The sequence below is a fragment of the Balaenoptera acutorostrata genome, chromosome 20, assembly GCF_949987535.1.
Source record: "Balaenoptera acutorostrata chromosome 20, mBalAcu1.1, whole genome shotgun sequence".
In the NCBI taxonomy this organism is placed as follows: domain Eukaryota; kingdom Metazoa; phylum Chordata; class Mammalia; order Artiodactyla; family Balaenopteridae; genus Balaenoptera; species Balaenoptera acutorostrata.
The window spans coordinates 22166166-22189664 of record NC_080083.1 but is presented as its reverse complement, the minus strand read 5'-3'; the positions used below and the strand labels follow the sequence as shown (position 1 = coordinate 22189664).

The following is a 23499-nucleotide window of genomic DNA, read 5'->3' as shown; positions in this document are numbered from 1 at the left end:
GTTCCGCAGCAGTGAATTCCACCATTCTGTCTTCCAGGTCACTTATCCGTTCTTCTGCCTCAGTTATTCTGCTATTGATTCCTTCTAGTGTAGTTTTCATTTCAGTTATTGTATTGGTCATCTCTGTTTGTTTGTTCTTTAATTCTTCTAGGTCTTTGTTAATCATTTCTTGCATCTTCTCAATCTTTGCCTCCATTCTTATTCCGAGGTCCTGGATCATCTTCACTATCATTATTCTGAATTCTTTTTCTGGAAGGTTGCCTATCTCCACTTCATTTAGTTGTTTTTCTGGGGTTTTTTCTTGTTCCTTCATCTGGTACATAGCCCTCTGCCTTTTCATCTTCTCTGTCTTTGTGTAACTGTGGTTTTTGGTCCACAGGCTGCAGGATTGTAGTTTTTCTTGCTTCTGTTCTAATCCTGAATCTTTAGCCAGTAATAAACTACTAAAATGGCATCCAAGAAAATCATTATTAAGGAAGAAGAGTTTGGTAGTATTTTAGTGTTCTTTACCAGTAGACTTATTCTCCTCCTTCCGGACAAATGTAGGATGGGCCTTCCTTGTCCCTCTAAATTAGGCACACTCGTGTAACTTGCCATGGTGTTAACAGACTGTGAGTATAAGTAATATGGTCACTTCTGGAAGGAAGCCAGACCACTGTGCTATTTTTGTCATGTTCCCTTGATACTCCCATGGTGACCAACTATGTTCCACTCGGTGTTGGCTCTATCAGCCCAGATCCCTGAGTAAGGAGGACATGGCATAGAGACCCTCCAACTTGAGATGGATCTGGAACAAGAGCTAGGAATAAAGCTCTGTTGTTTCACATTGCTAAGAACTGGGGCTGGGAGGTGTTGTTTGTTACCGCTGCAGAACTTAATTTGACTGATACAAAGAGTGATCTAGACACAGGTTCCACAAGCAATTCCACACCTTTGATTTTGGTTACAATGTAACCATTCTTGGTTACAATTTTTTTTTTCTGGTAATTTTTCCTACTGCTACTATAACAAATTAGCATAAACTTAGTGACTTAAAACAACATAAATTTATCCTCTTCCACTTCTGGAGGTCAGAAGTCTAAAGTGGGCTGGCAACACTGCATTCCTCCTTATGCAAGCTCTAGGGGAGAATCTGCCTCTTCGCCTTTTCTAGTTTCTAGAGACTGCCTGCACACTCTGTGGATCACGGTTCCATCTTCAAAAGCAATAGTGTAGCATCTGACAATCTCGCTCTCTGCTTTGACTGTCACATTGCTTTTTCTCATTCTTATTCTCCTGCCATCCTCTTACAAGGATTCTTGTCATGCCTCTGGGCCCACCCAGATAATTCAGGATAAGTTTCCCATCCAAAGACCCTTAACTTAATCACATCTGCAAAGTCCCTTTTACCACATAAGGTAAAACATTCACAGGTTCTAGGCATTAGGACGTGGACATTTTAGGGGGGCGGGGAGGCGTTATTCTGTCTACCAGATCCACCTTCTGCCAACTGAAGACAGCCATGCAGAGACATGATGAAGACTGTCTCTAAAACACTGTGCAGACTGGCAAGATGACAAAAATGCTATCATTACTAAAAAAAATAAACTGTTCTGGGGCTTCCCTGGTGGCGCAGTGGTTAAGAGTCAACCTGCCAATGCAGGGGACACGGGTTCGAGCCCTGGTCCGGGAAGATCCCAAGTGCCGTGGAGCAACTAAGCCTGTGTGCCACAACTACTGAGCTTGTGCTCTAGAGCCCGCGAGCCACAACTACTGAGCCCTCATGCCACAACTACTGAAGCCCACGCGCCTAGAGCCCATGCTCCGCAACAAGAAAAGCCACTGCAATGAGATGCCCGCGCACCGCAACAAAGAGTAGCCCCCGCTCACTGCAACTAGAGAAAGCCCGCGTGCAGCAACAAAGACCCAATGCAGCCAAAAATAAATAAATAAATTAATTAATTAAAAAACAAAGCAAAACAAAAAAACTGTTCTCCTGACATTCCACAGCAATTGGAAGTAAGTACTCTGAAATTCACTGCTTATTTTACATCAGAAGGAAGTACAGAAGAATTTTATTATACTGAGGGTAATAGTGGAATCACAGAGCCAGGGTGATTTTTAGTTGACCACAGGTCAGGAGAATAACAGTCCTGTCTCTTCTCATAGATTTTATATGGCAAAAATGGATTAGTATTGTCTTCCAGGACTGAGTCTTGGTTACAAACCTACTGAACTTCAATTCAATCCACAACCATGAAATAAAACTTCAAGGTAACAATTCACTCATCTCACTAAAATAGGGGCTTTTTATCTCTTGAGAAAAAAGTTCCTTCAACCTGTGCCCAGAGGAGATAGGCTTTTGCCACAAGAGGGAGTTTTAGTCCATGGATAAAGGGAGCATGAAAGGGAAAGGGAAATGTAAAACTTTGCTAGTATCACCTCCAGCTTAAAGAAATATTCAGGAGCCACAATTTGGAGGTTAAGACTGTGTACTCGGCTTTCCTTAGCCCAAGCTGCATCCTGGAACCTTTTCACTGGAGAAAAGTAATGCAGCCTCCTTTTGATGGGAATAGTTTCATGGAGTCTTTGTGGGAAGAAACAAGTCATTTTTTAATACCTTGGAAGCTGGGACCAACACAGAAGGAAGAAGAATGGATTTTTAGACAATGATCTGCATTCAAATCCCAGATTTGTAAGTTTCAGGCAAGTTTCATCTTTTCTGAGCCCCAATTTCTGCCCTTGTAAAAATGGGGATTACACTATTGACCTTGTGGGATTGTTACCAGGATTAAATGAGAAGGAATGGAAAGCATACAGCACAATGCCAAGGAGGTTTTAGGTGCAAAAGAAACAGTAACTATTACATCAGTGTTACTGGAATCAAAGACCCTGACTGTGGCAATTAAGTTCAATAAATAACTTTAAATTCTACTTAAAACGAAGTAATGATGTAAAAAGTTAAAAGCTGCCTATACAACCTCAATTATGCCTCTCTCTAGTGATGATTTCTCTGCTTTGAGCCTCTAATACTGAGTCCTTGGCGTTTGTATAGTTTTGTTGCAACTGAATTAAATTACACAGATGTTGGTTTTTTTGTCATTTACATTTACGCATCTATTTTATTTATTTATTTATTTATTTATTTATTATTTTATTTTTTATTTTTTTGGCTGTGTTGGGTCTTCGGTTCGTGCGAGGGCTTTCTCCAGTTGCGGCAAGCGGGGGCCACTCTTCATCGCGGTGCGGGGACCGCTCTTCATCGCGGTGCGCGGGCCTTTCTCTATCGCGGCCCCTCCCGTTGCGGGGCACAGGCTCCAGACGCGCAGGCTCAGCAATTGTGGCTCACGGGCCCAGCTGCTCCGCGGCATGTGGGATCTTCCCAGACCAGGGCTCGAACCCGTGTCCCCTGCATTAGCAGGCAGATTCTCAACCACTGCGCCACCAGGGAAGCCCCCTACGCATCTATTTTTAAAGTATCTTGTCTTCTTCATGACAAGTTTAACCTTATACTTCCTCTGTACAATGTATGCTATTCATGCAGTGGGCAGTTCAAGTAAGTTTTATAGACCGAGGACCTACCAGTTATCAAGAGGAAATGCCATGGTATAATCAGGAAAAATACCTGAGTAAAGAATGATTATTTTTCTGTCACAGCTAACCTGGTGAAAAAAGCAACTATAACTGGAATAGCATGGGTAACTGGGGAAACAAACACTCAGTGGCGGTCATGTACAACGTGCAATGCATTCCTGTGTTGTCTAGCGGCAGATACCTACCCTTCCCTGGTGCCTAAAAAATGTCAGGTAAAAATCACTCTAGCATCTAGACATGGATGCTAGAAATGGATGTTCCTAATGGGAGTTTGAAGGAGAGGGCAAGAATGCCTGGCCACTCTTCCCACTTACCTCCTATTTTGCCATGTGGATGGATTTAGAACCACCGTAAGCAAGAGGGCAACACTCCTAAGTTAGATGTGTGACCAAACCCAACAGGCTTCCTTTGAAATCACAAAACCAAATTCTATGGCTTCTTTAAAAAGGTCTGAACAAAACTAATCCTTAGTGTAAAAAACCAGAACATGACTTATCTCTGAGTGGGGTGATGACAACAGAGGAGCATAAGGAAAGCTTCTGGGATGATGGGCTATTCTGTATCTTGATAGGAGTATGGGTTATATGGGGTATGCATATGTAAAAACCATTGAGCGGTATAACGAAGATTTTTGCATTTTACTGCATATGTATTTTACAGAAAAAGAAAAAAGAAAAAAGAAAAGAAAGGTCTGGAGGGGCAATCAAAAAAGAAAAGAAAGGTCTGGAGGGGCAATCAGAGTCAAGAAGGCAAGCCTTTCTCATGAGCAAGATGTACCAGGATGAAACTGACTTCCATCTCACCGACAGCAGCTCCCTTAAAGCAGTAATCCAGGCCAAGACTCTCCCCAAATATCCTTTGCTCCAAACTGAAAAGGACTAATACATAATGAACCTGGTTAACACACTTGGTCTTTTGTGATACCTTTTCTTTAAAGAGTTCACGGCAAAGAAAGATGCTTTGCAATCACAGCCATCTTTTTCTTTTTCTTTTTCTTTTTTTTTCTGGCCCTGCCAGGCAGCTTGTGACACCTTAGTTCCCCGACCAGGGACTGAACCCGGGCCCTCGGCAGTGAAAGCGCCGAGTCCTAACCACTGGACCGCCAGGGAATTCCCACAGCCATCTTTTTCTAATAGCACCAGAAGAGATGGGTTTGTCTAGAAGTCTAGTTTTCAAAATGTTAATTACAAGAAGAAACTGCCTGTCACCAGAACAAAGAAACTTAAAATCTAAGTGGCAAGGGGGACTCTTTTAAGCTACTCTATAGTCCTGGGATATAAACAAGGGAAAAAGTGTACAGAAAAGAACTTGCCTGTTTATATCAAGTCGCTGCCAAGATAGACTCCTGATGTTTCATCTCATTAACCTCGATGCTAAATAACAACCCACTCTTCCCCAAAAGGCTTTTGCCTTTCTGCTTTTACCCATCCAACTTGCCCATTTCAAGGAGGCAGCAGAATATAGTGGTTGAAAAAGCAGACTTAGGACTTTCAGACTGAGTCCAGGTCTCACCAATATCTCTGTGCCTGAGTTTCTTCATCTGTAAGAAAGGGTGAGAATAATAGTATCTACCCTCAAGACTGTTGTATTAATTATATCTATGTAAAGAGTTATGAATAGGGTCTAGCACACAGTAATCACCCAGTAAAAGTTGGCTAATGATGATGACGATATTTAGGCTTAATGTGGTCCTATCAGCACAGGGTTAGGAGCAGAAGGTGGGGGAATTAGGAGAGACCCAGACCCACACTGATCTCTAGATTCCTAAAGGTGAGAGACTCTCTAGATTTCCTCCTAAAGGTGAGACCTTTGTGAGACCGAGAGGCTCTGATGAACTGCGATGCTAGTGATGCAAAGGGGACACACCTGCTAACACGTCCCTCTCCATCCCACAGCCTCACAGGCACGCCACGTACATTACTAGCCAACCAACTTCATGCGCAGCTGGAATTTAGAAGTATTTTTTAAAAACACCAGGGTTTTATCACCCAAACACAACCCTATCACTATTCTGGCATAGTTCCTTCTAGCCCTGTAGTAATAGTTCTGTGTTATTTCAAACTTTGTGCTTCTTTAAAAAATGGCGGCCTAACATCCTAGTATGAAGAGTCACACAACTAATTCTCCAGATTTGGACTTTTAGGTTATTTTCAATTTTTCACTTTTACAGAGAACAACTTGTGCATTTAACTTGCTTCTTTTTGTGAGTTTGTATGTAGAACTCTTGCCTTAGGCAGTTTTCCGAGAAGTGGAATTACCAAGTCAACCGCTCTGAATGTTTTCAAGTCCTTTCATTCATTCAGCACTTACCGGGTATTTACACGGTGCCTGGCCAGACAGAAAATGAACAAAATGTGGTCTTGGTCCTTGTTCTCAACGAGTTCACAGGTGGAGGGGAAAGCATGTTGCCAGACACCTTTCCCATAGGGTGGTACCAATTTCCTAATCAATGAATTCCTAATAAATTCCCTAAGAAGTAGTCCAATTTTACCACATCAACACAATCAGGGTTCAAATAAATAAACCAAACCCCACACTGGGTTTATTAGGAGGTAAAAACTGAGATCTTGTTTTAATTTGAATTAATGTTTACTGCTTAGCTGTGCCTCCTCTATGAATCACTGCATGTTTTTGTTCCGATTTTACTGGAAGCTGGTATAGTTCTAATTTACATGTTTTCCTTACAGAGCAAAGACTTGCGGTCACTGTCAGTATGCACTGCCACACGTTTTTTCTCGTTTACCATTTCATCTATTTTTTTCCCACTTGGAAGGACTTCCACTAATTTGTACTTGGAGCTATGCCATTCGATCTCTACGGAGAGATTTTCTAAGAAACTACTCCATGAAACCTGCTGCTTTCTTTACTGAAAGGATATTTTTGAAGATAATGTAGATTATGTTAGTTTCCTCTTTATGAGAACCCACAAAAGAAGTTTCTTTCTGACTACCAGGAATAATTATGCTTCCTGAGTAGAGGGTTTATTTTTATGTTATGAACACAGTGAATCATGGAACTGATCACGTCTTCTTTACATCAGTGCCTAGAAAGGGTCAACTGTACAGCTCACCACTAGCAAATGCCAGCACTTTAAAAGTACACATTTTTGGGGAATTCCCTGGTGGTCCAGTGGTTAGGACCCTGGGCTTTCACTGCCAAGGGAGGGTTCAATCCCTGATCAGGAGCTAAGATCCTGCATGCCTCAAGGCCAAAAAAATAAAAGCACATATTTCTGTACACTTCATACCTGGCTTTAACTTATTTCCCTAGTTTCATTTTCCCTTCGTTTTATTTTCCTTATCCATTTATTAAAAAAATTTAAACCAGTTATTAAAATAATGAGGTACAAAAATGCTTATCTTGCTTGAAAAAAACTGGAAAGTTCAAAAAAGTATAAAACAGAACGTACAAAGTCCCACCAAACACTGTGTTAGAACACAAAGGAAAAAAGGACATACACTATACGATATCACTTACATGTGGAACCTAAAAAATACAAATGAATGTATATAAAAAACAGACTCACAGACATAGAAAACTAACTTATGGCCACCAAAAGGAAGGGGGAAGGGGGAGGGACAAATTAGGAGTATGAGACTAACAGATACAAACTACTACACATAAATAGATAAGCAACAAGGATTTACTGTATAGCACAGGGAACTATATTCAATATCTTGTAATAACCTATAGTGGAATATAATCTGCAAAAAAACAAAAAAAAAACCAGATCACTATGCTATACACCTGAAACTAACACAATATTGTAAATCAACTATACTTCAATTTAAAAAAACAAACAAAAAGAAATAAAGGACACAGTCCTCCTTTTAAGGAGCTGAGAAGCTAGTGGGCAAGAAACAAGCAAACACAACTATCAAGAAGCGTGGTAAGTGCCCTGACAGAATGTGCTATGGACACACACAGGAAGGGCATCTAATGCAGACTGAAGTCCTCTTGGAATGAATTCTGGGACAAATGACGCAAAGTCCAGAGGGGAAAGCAGTCTAACAGAGAAAGAGAGGCCAGGGCAGCCCAAGTGATGGAAAAGACCTTACTCACTGAGCTAAGGAGTTTAAACTTGACCCTGAAGACCACAGAGTCACTGCAGGATTTTAAATGGGATATAAATGACACAATCAGATTAGCATTTTAGAAAGAGACATCTGAGAGTGGTGTGCAGAACAAATTGATAGTGGATAAAAAAATGAACCAGTAGGGGGCTTCGCTGGCAGTCCAGTGGTTAAGACTCTGTGCTACCAATGCAGAGGGCGCAGGTTCGATCCCTGGTTGGGGAACTAAGATCCCAAATGCCTCGCGGCCAAAAAAACCAAAACATAAAACAGAAGCAATATTGTAACAAATTCAATAAAGACTTTAAAAACAGTCCACATCAAAAAGTCTTTAAAAATAAAAAGAATGCTATGAATTTTTGCCAAACTTGTTAAATTTAACCTCTTGAATTCAGTTTTCTAGAAGTATTTCTTATCACCCAATAAACATAATTTTATCTCTTCTTTTCAAATATTTATACTTCATTTCTTATTGTATTGGCCACACAGTATTTTTTTTAAAATAATTAGGTTATAATTGAAAAATGGCCAAAGGGAACAAAATAAGAGATTTGGGAAATGATTCAAATGCTTTAAGAACTTAATAGTACAAGCCAGAAGCAACACAACAATGGAGAGAGGATGTGCTTGCCGTTGAAGACAGGTTGCTGGGAGAGCCGGAGTCCTCCTGACCATCAGTGCAGTGCAATGAGAACTGGCTGCTCTTTCAGATGGGGCACATGGTAAAGTGTAAGGAAAAGAAGAAAGAAAATGGAACAGCATATTTATTCCAGCTGTGGAAGGAAGATAAATTGTGAAATAAAGGATATTATCACAGACAAACTGAATAAGTATGAATATATAAAAATGAAATAGTTTTGCCCCATGAAATATTTTAAAAAGGGGACGAGGACTTCACTGGTGGCGCAGTGGTTAAGAATCCGCCTGCCAATGCAGGGGACATGGGTTCTATCCCTGGTCCAGGAAGATCCCACATGCAGCGAAGCAACTAAGCCCGTGCACCACAACTACTGAGCCTGCGCTCTAGAGCCTGCCAGCCACAACTACTGAAGCCCATGAGCCACAACTACTGAAGCCTGCGCGCATAGAGCCTGTGCTCCACAACAAGAGAAGCCACCGCAATGAGAAGCCCGCGCGCCGCAACAAAAGAGTAGCCCCCGCTTGCTGCAACTAGAGAAAGCCCACGCACAGCAACGAAGACCCAAAATAGTCAAAAATAAATAAATAAATAGTAAAAAATTTAAAAAAAAATAAAAAGGCGAAGAAATAGAAGAGGAAAAAAATAACTGATGTAATCTTATGAGCACACGCACGTGTGTGAATAAGTCTATTACAAGTATGAAATATGTATGGTCAATACAATATTTCATTGAATATATGGTCAAATGGTCAAAAGAGACAGATGATCAGTTCATACACAAAGGAAATAAAAATAGTAAATTATCATTTGAGACACTGGCTAGCCCCTCAGGAAATGAAAGAAATTAAAAAACACTTTTATGAAATCGTTTACACACTTGCTAAAGTAAGAAACTGACAAAGCTAGAATACACTGTAAAGAAATGTATACTTATATATTGCTGACAGCACTGTCAGCTAGCCCCTAAGCTCCCTGTAAATCCATATAACACACGTAACAGCAGCTATATGCAGACGTGCGTGTACACGTGCAGCCATGCACTCTGACCTCTTAAGTCCGCTTGGAGAAACTATATCCCCAAAAGGGGAAACAGTCATTTGTTTACTGGTATTCAGAGTAAAACTATTCACAACAGGAAAACAATGAAAACAATCCAAGACCCTAAGAAAGTAAACCGGCTAAATGAACCACAGGATAGCAACAAGATGTATCATACAGTCTTTTGGTAGTTTCACTTAGGTTTAAAAAACAATTTTTTTTGAGGTATAGTTGATGTAGAATATATTAGTTTCAGGTATGTAACTGTGATTCACAATTTCAAAAGGTTATACTCCATTTATAGTTATTATAAAATATTGGTTATATTACCCGTGTTGTACAATATATCTTTGTAGCTTATTTATTTTATACATAGTAATCTGTACCTTTTACTCCCCTACCCCTACTTCACCCCTCCCACTTCCCTCTAACCACTAGTGGTTGGTTACCACACTGGTAACCACTAGTTTAGTTTGTTCGCTGTATCTGTAAGTCTGCTTCTTCTTCTTTTAAAAATATTTATTTATTTGGTTGTGCCGGGTCTTAGTTGTGGCAGGCGGGCTCCTTAGTTGCAGCATGCGTGTGGGATCTAGTTCCCTGACCAGGGATCAAACCCCAGGCCTCCTGCATTAGGAGTGTGGAGTCTTAACCACTGCGCCACCAGGGAAGTCCCGAGTCTGCTTCTTTTCTGTTATATTCACTAGTTTGTTGTATTATGTTTTGGATTCCACATATAAATGATATCATACAGCATTTGTCTTTCTCTGTCTGACTTATTTCACTGAGCATAATGCCCTTGAAGTCCATCCATGTTGTTGGAAAGGGCAAAATTTCATTCTGTTTTATTGCTGAGTAGTATTCCATCTTCTTTATCCATTCCTCTGTTGATGGACATTCAGGTTGCTTCCATGTCTTGGCTATTGTAAATAGTGCTGCTATGAACATTGGGGTGCATGTATCTTTCTGAATTAGTGTTTTCATCGTACGGTTTTTTAAAAGGACACAAATGGGGACAGAAATAACTAGAAATGCAAAGGGAGAAACTCAAACGAGTGCTTTGCAAGACATGCATATACATATGTGACTTAAGAAGAATGTAGATAGAGAACATTTTCCTACACTCTCATTTTATTTAGGTACAACGGTCCTGGGAGCTACCCAGAAGCCAACCTGGTACTATTCAACTAATGGAACAAATGTTATCTCCTTCCTTTAACATAACTTGATACAGTAGACACCCTCATCCTCCAATAAGTGCCATCATAGGAACATACACTCAGCTTTACAGCTTAGGTTTCTAGAAGGAAAGCAACTGCTAAATTGTCTAGTGGGCTTACCGTGAGTGTGGCGAGTGACATGAAGCCAATTAGGTTATTCCATACTTTATCGATGTCCTTTAGCAACTGCTGGAGTTTCTCACTGCACACTGCAGTGGCTTTTATCCCCAGCTCCACACGTTTGGTTACCCTGTACACCTCAACAACACCTGACAGGGTGAGAGAGGACAGAGTTAGGTGCTGGAAGCGTACAGAAAGAGTTGAGCAAGACACGACAGCCTTACTGCTGGCTGATATTCTAGGTGGAAACTGGGACTCTATCTGGACAGACGTGAACTTACTATTCCTTGGGACCAATCAACTCTTAATGCTGCAGTATATAAACTCACTGGTAAGAGCACAGACTCTAGAGCTACACTGCTTGGATTTAAGTCCCAACTCTGCCACTTAACTAGCTGTGTAACCTCAGGCAGGTTGCATAACCTCTCTGTGCTTCAGTTTCCTCATCTGTAAAATTGGGATAATAGTAGTACCTCCTCAAAGGATGGTTGAATTAAGGGATTAAAAGGGTTAATACTGTAAAAGGCTGAGAACAGTAGGCATTAACCAAGTATTAGCTATTTTTTTTCTGGCTTCTTTATGAGTCCATTTGTTTGAATTTGGGAAATACCATTAAACTCACTGAAAACAGGAATATTAACAGTTTAAAAGAACTGGAATGTCAATATCACTACACAGGCACACCTCGCTTTATTGCACTTCACTTTGTTATGCTTTCTAGATATACGTTTTTTACAAATTGAAGGTTTGTGGCAGCTGTGCATCAAGCAAGTCTATAAGCACCATTTTCCTGACAGCATTTGCTCACTTTGCATCTCTGTCACATTTTGGTAATCTCACAATATTTCTAACGTTTCCATTATTATCATATTTGCTATGATCTGTGATCAGTGATCTTTGATGTTACTATTGTAGTTGTTTTAGGGCACCACGAACCACGTAGCATGTGTTCTGACTGCTTCACTGACCTGCTGTTCCCGTCCATCTCCTCCACAGGCCTCCCTATTCCCTGAGACACAACAATATTGAAATTAGGCCAATTAATAACCCTACAATGGCCTCTAAGTGTTCAATGAAAAGAAGAGTCTCACATCTCTCACTTCAAATCAGAAACTATAAATGATTAAGCTAGTGAGGAAGGCATGTCGAAAGCCAAGATAGCCCCAAAGCTAGGCCTCTTGTGCCAGACAGTTAGCCAACTTTCGAATGCAAAGGAAAAGTTCTTGAAAGAAATCAAAAGGGCTACTCTAGTGAAAATAAGAATGATAAGAAAGCAAAACAGCCTTATTGCTGACATGGAGAAAGTTTGAGTGGTCTGGATAGAAGATCAAAGCAGCCACCACATTCCCTTAAGCCAAAGCCTAATCCAGAGCAAGGCCCTAACTCTCTTCAATTCTGTGAAGGCTGAGAGAGGTGAGGAACCTGCAGAAGAGAAGTGTGAAGCCAGCAGAGGTTGGTTCATGAAGGTTAAGGAAAGAAGCCGTCTCCATAACATCAAAGTGCAAGGTGAAGCAGCAAGGGCTGATGTAGAAGCTGCCACAAATCATCCAGAAGATCTAGCTCAGATAATTAACAAAGGTGGCTACACTAAACAACAGATTTTCAGTGTAGATGAAACCACTTTCTATTGGAAGAAGATGCCATCTAGGACTTTCATAGCTAGTGAGGAGACGTCGACGCCTGGCTTCAAAGCCTCCAAGGACAGGCTGACTTTCTTATCAGGAGCTAATGCAGCTGGTGACTTTAAGTTGAAGCCAGTGCTCATTTACTATTCCAGAAATCCTAGGGCCGTTAAGAATTATGCTACATCTGCTTTGCCTGTGCTCTCTCTATAAATGGTACAATAAAGTCTGGATGACACCCATCTGTTTACAACACAGTTTACTGAATATTTTAAGCCCACTGTTGAGGCCTACTGCTCAGAAAAAAAGATTCCTTTCAAAATATGACTGCTCAGTGACATTGCACCTGGTCACCCAAGAACTCTGATAAAGATATACAACAAGATTCATGTTTTCATGCCTGCTAAACACACAACATCCATTCTGCAGCCCATGGATCAAGGAATAATTTCAACTTTCAAGTCTTAGTCTTTAGGAAATACATTTTGTGAGGCTGTAGCTGCCACAGATGGTAATTCCTCTGATGGATCTGGGCAAAGTCAATTGAAAGCCTTCCGGAAAGGATTCACCGTTCTAGATGCCATTAAGAACATGTGTGATTCACGAGAAGAGGTCACAATATCAACATTAACAGGAATTTGGAAGAAGTTGATTCCAACCCTCAGGGGTGACTTCAGTGGAGGAAGTAACTGCAGATGTGGTAGGAATAGCAAGGGAATTAGAATTAGAAGTGGAGCCTGAAGATGTGACTGAATTGCTGCAATCTCATGATAAAACTTAACAACGAGGTATTGCTTCTTATGTGTGAACAAAGAAAGTGGTTTCTTGTGGTGGAATCTATTCCTGGTGAAGACTGTTAAAATGACAACAAAGAATTTAGGATATTACATAAACTTAGTTGATAAAGCAGCAGCAGGTTTTGAGAAGACTGACTCCAATTCTGAAAGAAGTTCTCTGGTGGGTAAAATGCTTTCAAACAGCGTTTTATAGTATACGGAAATGGTTCACGAAAGGAAGAGTCTATCGGTGCAGCAAACCTCACTGTCGTCTTATTTTAAGAAATTGCCACGGCCCCCCGAGCCTTCAGCGACCACCCTGATCAGCGAGCAGCCATCAACATGGAGGCAAGAGCCTCCCCACCAGCAGAAAGATTATGACTCACGGAAGACTCAGATGATGGTTAGCATTTTTTAGCAATAAAGTATTTTTAAATTAAGGTTATGTACATTGTTTTTTTAGACATGATGCTATTGCACACTTAACAGACTACAGTAATAGTGTAAATATAATTTTTCTATGCACTGGGAAACCAAAAATTCATGTGACTCGCTTTATTGAGATATATGCTTTTTTGAGATATATGCTTTTTTGAGATATATGCTTTATTGCGGTGGTCTGGAACCAAACCCGTGATATCTCCGAGGTCTGCCTGTAATTAAGAAATATCTCACTCCTCTGAATGCCCAAAGATCTACAAAGTCTGTGGCTTCATGTATCTTTTATACACTTAACAGGACACAGAATGGTTCTTTTCCTGTGGTCGCTGAATTATGGCTGAATTCTTCCAGCAAGGATGAGGGTGCCAAGGTCTCCACATTCTAAGGACAGCTGCCAGACGTACCCCCAACCCCTCCACCAGCCGCTGTAAGAGAGGACTGGAGGAATCCAAGGGGGTCTTCAGTGGTACATGCTTAGCCTCCGTACAGCACCACAGCTTGTCCTTCCTCCCCCAGGGGAAGGGCAGGAATCACTGCCCACTCTAAGCCAAGTGAGGGGGCTTCTGAGATGGTCTTCCACACTAGAAAACTAGTAGAAGGAAAGATAGGCACCCCATTACCCGGTGAACATCTGTTTATGCAGCAGAATTGTGCCTGTCTGGGCAGGACAGCAGAACCAGAGCAAGGTGGCAGGAGTAAGGAGAGCTCACATCCCTTCGTAGCCACTCATGCAGCAAGTTATTTGCGAGTGACCACTATGTGCCTGGCCCTAGTCTAGGTGCTGAAGACCCAGCAGTGAGCAAAACGGACCCAAATCCTTTCCTTCTTGGAGGTTCGTTCTAGTGGAGGGAGACAGATAATAAGAACAGTTAAGTAGGGCTTCCCTGGTGGCGCAGTGGTTGAGAATCTGCCTGCTAATGCAGGGGACACGGGTTCGAGCCCTGGTCTGGGAAGATCCCACATGCCACGGAGCAGCTGGGCCCGTGAGCCACAATTGCTGAGCCTGCGTGTCTGGAGCCTGTGCCCCGCAACGGGAGGGGCCGCGATAGAGAAAGGCCCGCGCACCGCGATGAAGAGCGGTCCCCGCACCGCGATGAAGAGTGGCCCCCGCTTGCCGCAACTGGAGAAAGCCCTCGCACGAACCGAAGACCCAACACAGCCAAAAAAAAAAAAAAAAAAAAAAAAAAAGTACTCTTTAAAAAAAAAAAAAAAAAAAGAACAGTTAAGTAAAGGATTTAAGATATTAAAGGTGACAGGGCTAGGGAGAAAATCAAGCAGGGAAGGAGACGGGAAGTGCCAGGGTGGGGAGAGGCGACACGGTTTTGAGTGAGACAGGCCAGGAAGACGTCACTTAGAAGGTGACATTTGAGTAAAGATCTGAAAAAGACTAGGGTCCAGTGCGTGTGGCTCTGGCCACGGGACAAGCCTGAGCTTTGGGGAGGAGAGGACCACTGAAACAGACAGGGATTGAGACTTCATGTTGGACTGGCATGTCTGACAGCTGAAGGTGGCCAGGAAGTTCAGGAACCTGTGATGTCAGTAAGGAGTAGAAAGGAAGAATTCAACACAGCATGGTATGAATTGATTGGAGACCCAGTGATTCAATTTTCTTTTTTAAACCAATGATTTAATTTTAATGCCTCATCTAGTTCAGACTCTTTGATAAACCAGTAATTTTACACTGTGTATAACAAGGACTGGGAAACCTGGCCAAAGAGACCAGAAGTCAAATAGCTGTTCCTGTCTGGGACTTAAGTGTCTTCTCTACAAATGCAGATGCTACTTAGTGAAGTCCTATGTGGCTTGAGAGATCTAGATTAAGCTACGTAACATAGGCACAACTGAAAAGCCTGCAAAGTGTCATGATTTTGGATAAGTAAAATATAAAAGCACATACCTAATAAGTATTCCATGCCTTGAGCTGACTGAATTACTTCTGTGCATACAGAACTACTACTGATTCCATTTAAGGTATCATTGGCCTTCTTAATGACCTACAAAGAAATGAAATCACATCACCTTATGTAATCAGGAAAAGTCATTACAAATCCATTTACTATTAGTAGAAAACCCAACAGAAAGCCAGGAGGTGTGAAAACACATGACTGATTGATGTATGTAGATGACTATGCTGAAACAAATCCGAGAATTTAATTTTGACACTGAAGAACCAATCCTTCATTTTTTTTGGAAGAGGAAAAATAGAGGTTCTTTAGCTTAAATATTATTTTAACTTGGGCAGAGATAATGATATCATTTTGTTATGTCTTAAACACAGTGACAGAAGAGGGCACAGTAGTTAAGTGAGCTGTGTCTACTATCATAGATGGGAAAGAAGCCTCGCTTAAGATGTGTGACTTTCCACAAAGCTTCTCTTTGTGCAAGGCCATCGAGGCAGAGCTCTCTGAGTCTATCCAAATGAACCCAGAAGGCAAGATATGTACACAAGGGGCATTTCCGGTACTGTGAACATCACAAAAGTGACAGACTCACCTCTAGGGCACTCCCCAGGCACCGCTGCCATTCATATGCATATCTCTCATTCTCCTGTGAATTTTATAAAAAGAACTGGGTCAAACCAGCAAGCCTGGAATCCCATTTGTGACTTCTGTCAATTCAGAGTACTGAAGACTTTCCTGTCTATGAAAATCACTCTAGTCCACACGCAACTTATCTTTTGAACCCACTAGTGACAATTTTTAATTCCTGATAAGTGTAACTTCCAAGCACACGACTTGTAAATCTGAGGGAAATGTTCCTTCGTTGATTCCCTTTGTAAATGTTGCCTCATTTGTTCCACTAACAGCGGAAGCTTCTTTAAAGGCACTCACCATGTAGGTGTCTAGTATAAGGGCCAATATCAAACCACGGCCTCCTGCGCCATGGCTTCCTGTGTGTGCGTGTGCGCGTGTGACAGGGAGGGGGAGGAGGAGCGCTAAGAGTATTGGCTGGAGGAGGAAGGCAGCATGGGACTAAGATACTGTGAACATGAACAGTGAGAGGACCCAGGGCATCTGTCCTTTCTCCTCTATTTTGACGCTTTACCATTCACTAAGATGATAAAGTCTACGTGCTCAAAAAGAACTCCCTGAAACACCTGCCTGCCTGTGAGGTCCCAGGAATAATTCCAGTTTTGGGGTCACTAACTACTTTCAGTGATGCCACGTCTGGGAGGTACTTTCATCTGGGGCTAACGTCGCCATTCTCTCACTGTAATTACGTATCTTATGTCTGGTGCTTTGTGACGCGCTGCCCCGGGTTCCCCGAGTGAAAGCTGCAAGCGCTTCTGCTCAGGGCCCTCGGGGGCTCAGCCCCCTGCGGACGAGGAGCCCGCTCACCTCCACCTCTCCGGTCAGGTCTTTGTACTTGTCGCGGATGACAGGCAGGGCGGGCTTCTCGCTCAGCGTGTTGGAGCGGTCTCTGAAAGGCTGCTCCGGGGCCGGAGAAGGAGAAGAACGGCTTATTTCTTTATCACCAAGGCTCAGACTCCTCTTGTGCGATCCTGGGGGAAGTGAGGGGCACAAAGGTTCTGATTACTCAGCTTAGTCCAAGCGGAGGCTCTTCCTTGCTAACACGACCCTCTTCTCTTAGACATTTGTGTCAGGAGGCGTTCACACCCCTCATTCAGCCTGTCTGGCAAGCTACATGTTGAACGCTTTCATTTGTTCTCTCTTGCTTGAGTTCCTTGCCTTTAATTTTCTCCATTACGCTTCTCCGATCTATCATAATTCTTCCATAACTCTAAGTGCGGAATCACTGGAGTCTGGAGGGCTAAAGGGTCTTTCTAAGTATCAGAGCATAAGAGGTGTGTTGCTTCTCCAGTCATCAGTTAGGGATTTGTACCGACTTCCTCCATCTCTCCCAGTCTAATGGAAATCAACGAGCCCTTCTGTCAGGATGCGATTAAAGCAAAAGGGGCAAACTTAAATGCCTTCAGAGGACAGGCAAGCAAAGTAAATGACTGAAGAAGGTCAGCTGGAGATGGAAGCAGTGGGGACTGTGACACTGGGGAGAGCACACCTCAGCTGTCAGAGGGGGATGTTGCTACTCAGCTCCAGTTGACTGTCAAGAGGCGGGAATGTAGGCCTAGTACTGCCAGATACCGCAACTTTTCAAGAAAAGCTAGAGGGACTTCCCTGGTGGTCCAGTGCTTAAGACTCCACGCTCCCAATGCAGGGGGCTCGGGTTCGATCCCTGGTCAGGGAACTAAAATGCCACAGGCCGCAGCTAAGCCCGCGCACTCTAGGGCCTGCGCACGGCAACTAGAGAGCCACAGTGAAGACCCAGCGCAGCCAGAAATAAATAAATGAATTAAAAAAAAATAAGCCTACAAAAAAAAAGAAGAAAGAAAAGCTAGAAATCCAGGTTATGAAGTGTCATGATTTCTATGTATCTGCAATTGCTTCACATATTAGAAAACCTTCCATGTGGGTCAATCAAAACAGGTCTGCAGGCTGGATCCAGATCCACAGCTACCATGTTGCAGCCTCTGGATGAAAAGATATAGTCCATAGCCAGCGAACAAGAGCAGAACTAACTTGCCCACAAGGGGATCAAACCATTTCTCTGTCTTTTAACACGGCACACCTCTACCTCAAACAAGCAAATGAACAACAGACTGGGTGCTATGCCTATTTTTAGCCCCAAAAGCAGTTATCTGAGGGATACTGGTTTAATTTCAGTTCAGTCTCAGGGAAACCTTCTTTTATAGCTATCTGTCATAGACTCTGATTTTAAACACTGGAAAATCTACTTCCTGCTATCCCAGGGACCAACGTCTTATTCTAAGAACGAACATCTAACACTGCAGCGGAAGAAACCATGACGTAAAATCTATGTTGGAAGCCACTCACCTTGAACGGAAAGGTCAAAGGTTGCCAGCTCACTTTTGATCATCTCTTCACTGGATTTCATTTTGCCTTGTGAATTGGCCACTAAAAAGTCAAATTTGCTGATTTTGGGCTTTTCGCTTTGAAACTCTCCAAAGTCATCTGCACATTCTTTGGGGGTGTCGTGAGAAGCGCTGCTGGAGGCTGGGCTTGGGCACGTGGCCTCCTGGCTCCGTTCAGCCGCAGGCAGGTCCTGTCTGGTGAAATCCCTGTAGTCCCCGCTTTTATACTCCTTTTGCTCGCTGGCCTGTGGCATCACATCTTTAAAACTGGCAAAAGCTGGGAAGGTCGTCTCTGGAGGAGCATCCTCGCTTGTGAAGGCTGTGACTTTGGAGAGAGATGTCATGGGGAGGTTTTCGGTACTGCCGAATGAAGTGTCTTTCTTTTGAAGGGCCGAGGCAGCTGCGGAGGCTCCGCTTCCTGCTGAGAGGACAAATGGAGAGAGTTTTCTGCCCTGAGAGGCACCATCCCTGTCTGAACAGTCATAGCTCGTGAGTGTGCTCACTGCAAAACTGCTACTGTAGGTTCCAAAAGCAGCACATTTTAAGTCCTCTATATCTGAAAGGGAAATAAGACCCCACAATTAGAGGCAAGCTCACCATTTAGGCAAAATGCCCTAAGCTCTGCAGAAGCAAAATGTCTCGCACTTTTGATTCGTTTTACGCAATGCTGGAGTTAACTAAATTTAGAGCTTGTACTAAAATTAAAGAAGCTGGGCTGTAAAATCTGATCTTGAAAAACCCACATTAGCCTTGAGTTGGCATTTATATTTAGTAACAAAGAGCCACCTTCTTTGGATAGTACAATTCCTAAAAAAAGATAGGCGGGTCATCCATCAATGTACATACAGTTTGATATAAGAATAGGGTCATTTAATAAAATGTCCGTTCACTTATGAACTTTAAAATGTATTTACAATATTCCCTGCCTAAACCAAGTCTCTTTCGTTCTGACTTTGTTGGAAAATGTTCCTTTATAACATGGTCATATGAAATGTACATGACAAACTAATTAAAAATTGACAATAGCCCGAAACTAAAGTAAAAATAATGTTATTTAACTTTTAATCAGTTATCAGGAGTTTCTGTCTAGGCAAGGCCAAATATGAGACTTTAATTAAGCAGTTACTTACCTAGTTGTTATTTTGGTCAATATGGACGTCATATTGCTGTGATGGAGTATGAGGAAAGAAAAATCAGTCTAAACTACTTAAATCCCTAAAAAAATAGAATCAAAGGTCTGGGTCCTCTTGGGCTCCTGTTTCTCCTTCAACTATGTGTAACCCCCTCATTAAAAAAAAAAAAAAAAAGGAAAAGAAAAGAAATGGTGGGGCAGAAGACTCATTTTACATGCTTAATATATCTTTAAATAATTTAAGAGATGGCACAAAACAGCAGAAAGAATGTAGGTTTTTGATTCAGACAGACCTGGGTTCAACTCCCAGCTCTGCCACCTACCACTTGTGTGACACTAGGCAAGCTATTTAACATCTCTTAACCTCGGTTTGCTTATCTGTAAAAAGAGAAGACCATGCACTTGGAAGGGCTGTGTTATGACATTAATAACATGTGTGAAGGGCCCAGCCCAGTGCCTGGTGAGCAACACAGCAATTACTATACAGCATAGTTGCCACCAGCCTCAATGTGATATTTAGTTGCCTGCCTTAGGGCCTAAAATAGTTTCAAATAAAAAATGAAAAGTCAACCCATCACTTTAGTGGTCTTAGTAGGGAAAATTTTTTGCTCATTTTCATAAAGCAAAACCAGCTGACGCTGAGTAACACTGGTGTGGAGAAGCAACTTTCCAGCAGTGCTGTCCGTTCAGTCTGGCTGAGAGGTGTTTGGTCTCATTTTGGTCATTGTACACCAGGTAAGAAGGCCAAATGCAAGACTCCCTCTCTGACAACCACAAACATGGCTTAAAGGAAAATGCTCAAAAGTTCTGTGACCCAGATTTTCATAACTCAGTCAACAGGTAAAACAACACTGGGCTTCTTCATCTCTCTTACACAGCAATGTTGCATAGTTTATGAGAAGGAAGGGATTCCTGACATTGCTCCTCTAACAGTGCACCCCAAATAGCTCTCTGTCTCTCAACCCTATTAGGAAAAGGGCACTAACTTAATAATAAAAATGGAAAACCCGAGATTTACAGAAAGGCCAACCAGTGAAAAGCAGATAACTGCCACAGAACAGCAGTATATTTTAAAACTCTGTAGTGCAAATGGTACCCTTCAAATTTAGCTTATTAAACAGGAGGGAAAAAAAGATTCAGGTGAAAAATGTACAGTTTAGAATGAATGAAACAAGACTTTAGGCAGAACACCCTCTTAGTCTCTGGCTGTAGTGTTTATTTTCCCCACTATTTAAAGGGATCAGAAGGTGCTCTGACTCAAATGAAGTGAAATTCAATCAGGAGGCAGATGCAGTTAAACACAAGATGAGTGAGTCTTCAAGGGGTACATTCAGAAGAATGTGTCAGAACATGAATTTTTTATTATTACATCCTACCAGAAAGCTCTCTGAAGAAGCTGTATTGTGAGCTACTCCCAGAATCTCATCTACTAAAAAGGGTAGCAATTGTCCTAGAGACCAAAGATAAATTTAATAAAAAGTTAAGCTCTTGTTCAAACATTACAACTAAGTTGCTATGGTAATAAAAAAGACCCTTTTGTGCAATTATGCAGCAAGAAGAAACAAGTTTTCTTTTTTTTTTTTAAAACCAGAAATGGCTGTAATATAATCAGGCAAAAGGCATTATAAGCAATAAGGGAATACCTTAGTTGAAGACCTTTTAAGTGTTTTTTTATAACACTATATAGGTCTTCAAGAAATGTTACTTTTATTAAGAATGATAAACATAACATTTTGCCTTTTGGAACAACTCAAAGAAATGACCAAATGAAAGACTAAAGAAGAAATATTTTATATTTTAAAAGATAATGAAGAGTAATGATACCGGATATATGAAAGTCAAGCCTCAAGGCTGATTTTTTAAATTTTACTTTTGCTTATTTACTAGCTATACAGTGTAAAAAAACAATTTACTAAAGTGCAATTCATTTGAACACATAAGGAAGTACTGCTATTACATAAGCAACATGAGAACACTGTATTCCTAAACCTTAGCATTTATAAGCAATATAAAAATACAGTTGTATTTCCTAGCATGGTGAATATTAGTTAACTGTTTTTTTTTTTTTTAAGTAAACCTTTTTTTTTAGAAAAACTTGGTAAATCAGTTCACTGAGGGTAGGTTAAACCAAGAAAATTCCTTATTTCCCATGTTAACAGTTCTATGTTTTCTAAGCAGTCAAACGATATGTATTATTGTACGATGGTCTTAAAAATAGTAAAGATTCTATAAGAGCCACAACATGAGTGATGGAAAAAATAATACGGAATAACCCACATTTTATTTCGCAATCACTGAAATTACTGTAGGTGGGTTTTCAATTTGATAGCTGAATTCTGAAAATTGCAAGAGAAAAAGGAAAAGAAAACAGAATGAATGCAATAAAAGGAACAGAGAATCACTGCTGTATTTCTGATTCTACTGGAAAACTCTTAGGCTGTGCTCAGTTGAACTGCAAATGCACACAGATAATGTGCCAAATTGTGTGCCTTAATATATGTATTTGTTTGCAACCAGGAATGTCCTGTTACTAAGGCCAAAGGAATAAACTATACAATCTGCTTTCCATCATGGGTCTCAAATTAAGACATAGATTTCTTGCTTACACTGGCAAGTAACCCTATCAGTCTCTTCCATAACCTCTATTCACATCCCTTCTGCACGGATGTTGTACATGAAAACAAGGTATTTCTTGGAACAAAGAATGTCAGCTGCTGCTACAGGACACAGAAGGCCATACCGATTCCCATGGATCTTTTCTAAAGCTGTAAGCATATGTGCCCAGGTGATTAATAAGTTACTGGCTTTTGAGAAAGGGGTTTAGAAAAAGAAGAGAGATACATGTGCAAATTCCACTGTTCCCTAGTGTTTTATATAGCAATTAAATTGTTCATTGGCCTAAGGAATAAACAGCTTTTAATTTCCAATACTGATTTAATCCAAATTCCATTTTACCAAAGCAAATCATGAAATATTTATAAACTTAAACTTCTTTCCATTCCTGGCCTTATTCTACTTCTGAAGTCAGTCATATTTACGTTCTCTATTAACTACAGAACCTGGCCCGACTGTGTCCTCTAAGTATCAAACACCCTGACAGGTGTTGCTGAAGAAAACAGGAATGAAAGTGATCATAGTGTAAGAATGACAGGCCATAAAATGTTGCTGTATAATCACCTTCCAGTGTTTTCTAACCTGCATAGAAACCTCCCATTCTTCATGTGTACTTACTCATGTAAATCTATAGTTTAAATGTTGTCAGGCTATCAGTAAGCACCTGCAGGTTTCTGGGTCAGTGCTTTAAGTTCAATAAAGAAAAGTGGCAATCTTGTGGATATTTTCAGTCCAGAGGAGGCTGGAAGGCCACAGAATGGTGCCAAGACATACAGTGGGACATGGTCATCATTAAACATCCCACAGAAAAAAATCAAATAAGCACAAAAGATGGCAATTACAACTAGGGCCTTGTGACCATGCAAGGGAGAGGGGAGCACCCAGAAGGCCATCCTATGCATATGACCCTATACAGCTAATGGGCCAACATTTCCCAAAACAACCTATGAAAAGCATTCAACTGATGGAAAAACAAAGCTGGAAGCAGCTCTTTAAATATTAAATTGGTTTGATTCTTTGAGTTATTTTAGGATTTAGCCCAGCTTCTTTGATATTGCCAGAATCCCCTTCATGTTCGTTAGCTACTTTTAAAAATCAGCGGGGATTTTAATGTGAGAAATACAGTGATTGTAAAATATAAATACATTTGTATAATTTCTCAGGCACTGATGTGTGAAGTCAGGCACTAACCACATCTTACTTTACTTGGCACTGGGATAAACAAAATGGTGTTTTTTGGTTTGTTGGAACTTATAGAATACAGCCTTCAAGTCTTTACTGAAAGTTTATATTGTTACACGTATTATCAAAACTTCCTCCCTAAAAAGTAATATTACTCTGGAAACATTAATTGCTCAATTTG

The 23499-nt window shown here is 41.2% G+C and overlaps 1 protein-coding gene across 18 annotated transcripts in view; it reads right to left on the bottom strand.

Annotated features, from left to right (window-relative positions):
* Positions 1-23499, bottom strand: part of SYNRG (synergin gamma) — a 98136-nt gene that overhangs the window by 11971 nt on the left and 62666 nt on the right. For 13 of the 18 annotated variants that reach the window (XR_009006277.1, XM_007190229.3, XM_057535748.1 and 10 more), the window contains 5 exons: positions 18354-18947; positions 16839-17002; positions 15994-16047; positions 15398-15494; positions 10662-10810 (listed from right to left, as the gene is read on the bottom strand). Coding sequence is in view for 17 of the 18 variants with exons in the window: in XM_007190229.3 (XP_007190291.2) it covers positions 10662-10810; positions 15398-15494; positions 15994-16047; positions 16839-17002; positions 18354-18947 (1058 nt within the window). In the remaining variant the exon portion in view is untranslated. The remainder of the gene's footprint in view (positions 1-10661; positions 10811-15397; positions 15495-15993; positions 16048-16838; positions 17003-18353; positions 18948-23499) is intronic. The other 5 variants (XM_057535753.1, XM_057535744.1, XM_057535752.1 and 2 more) reach the window with 2 other exon arrangements.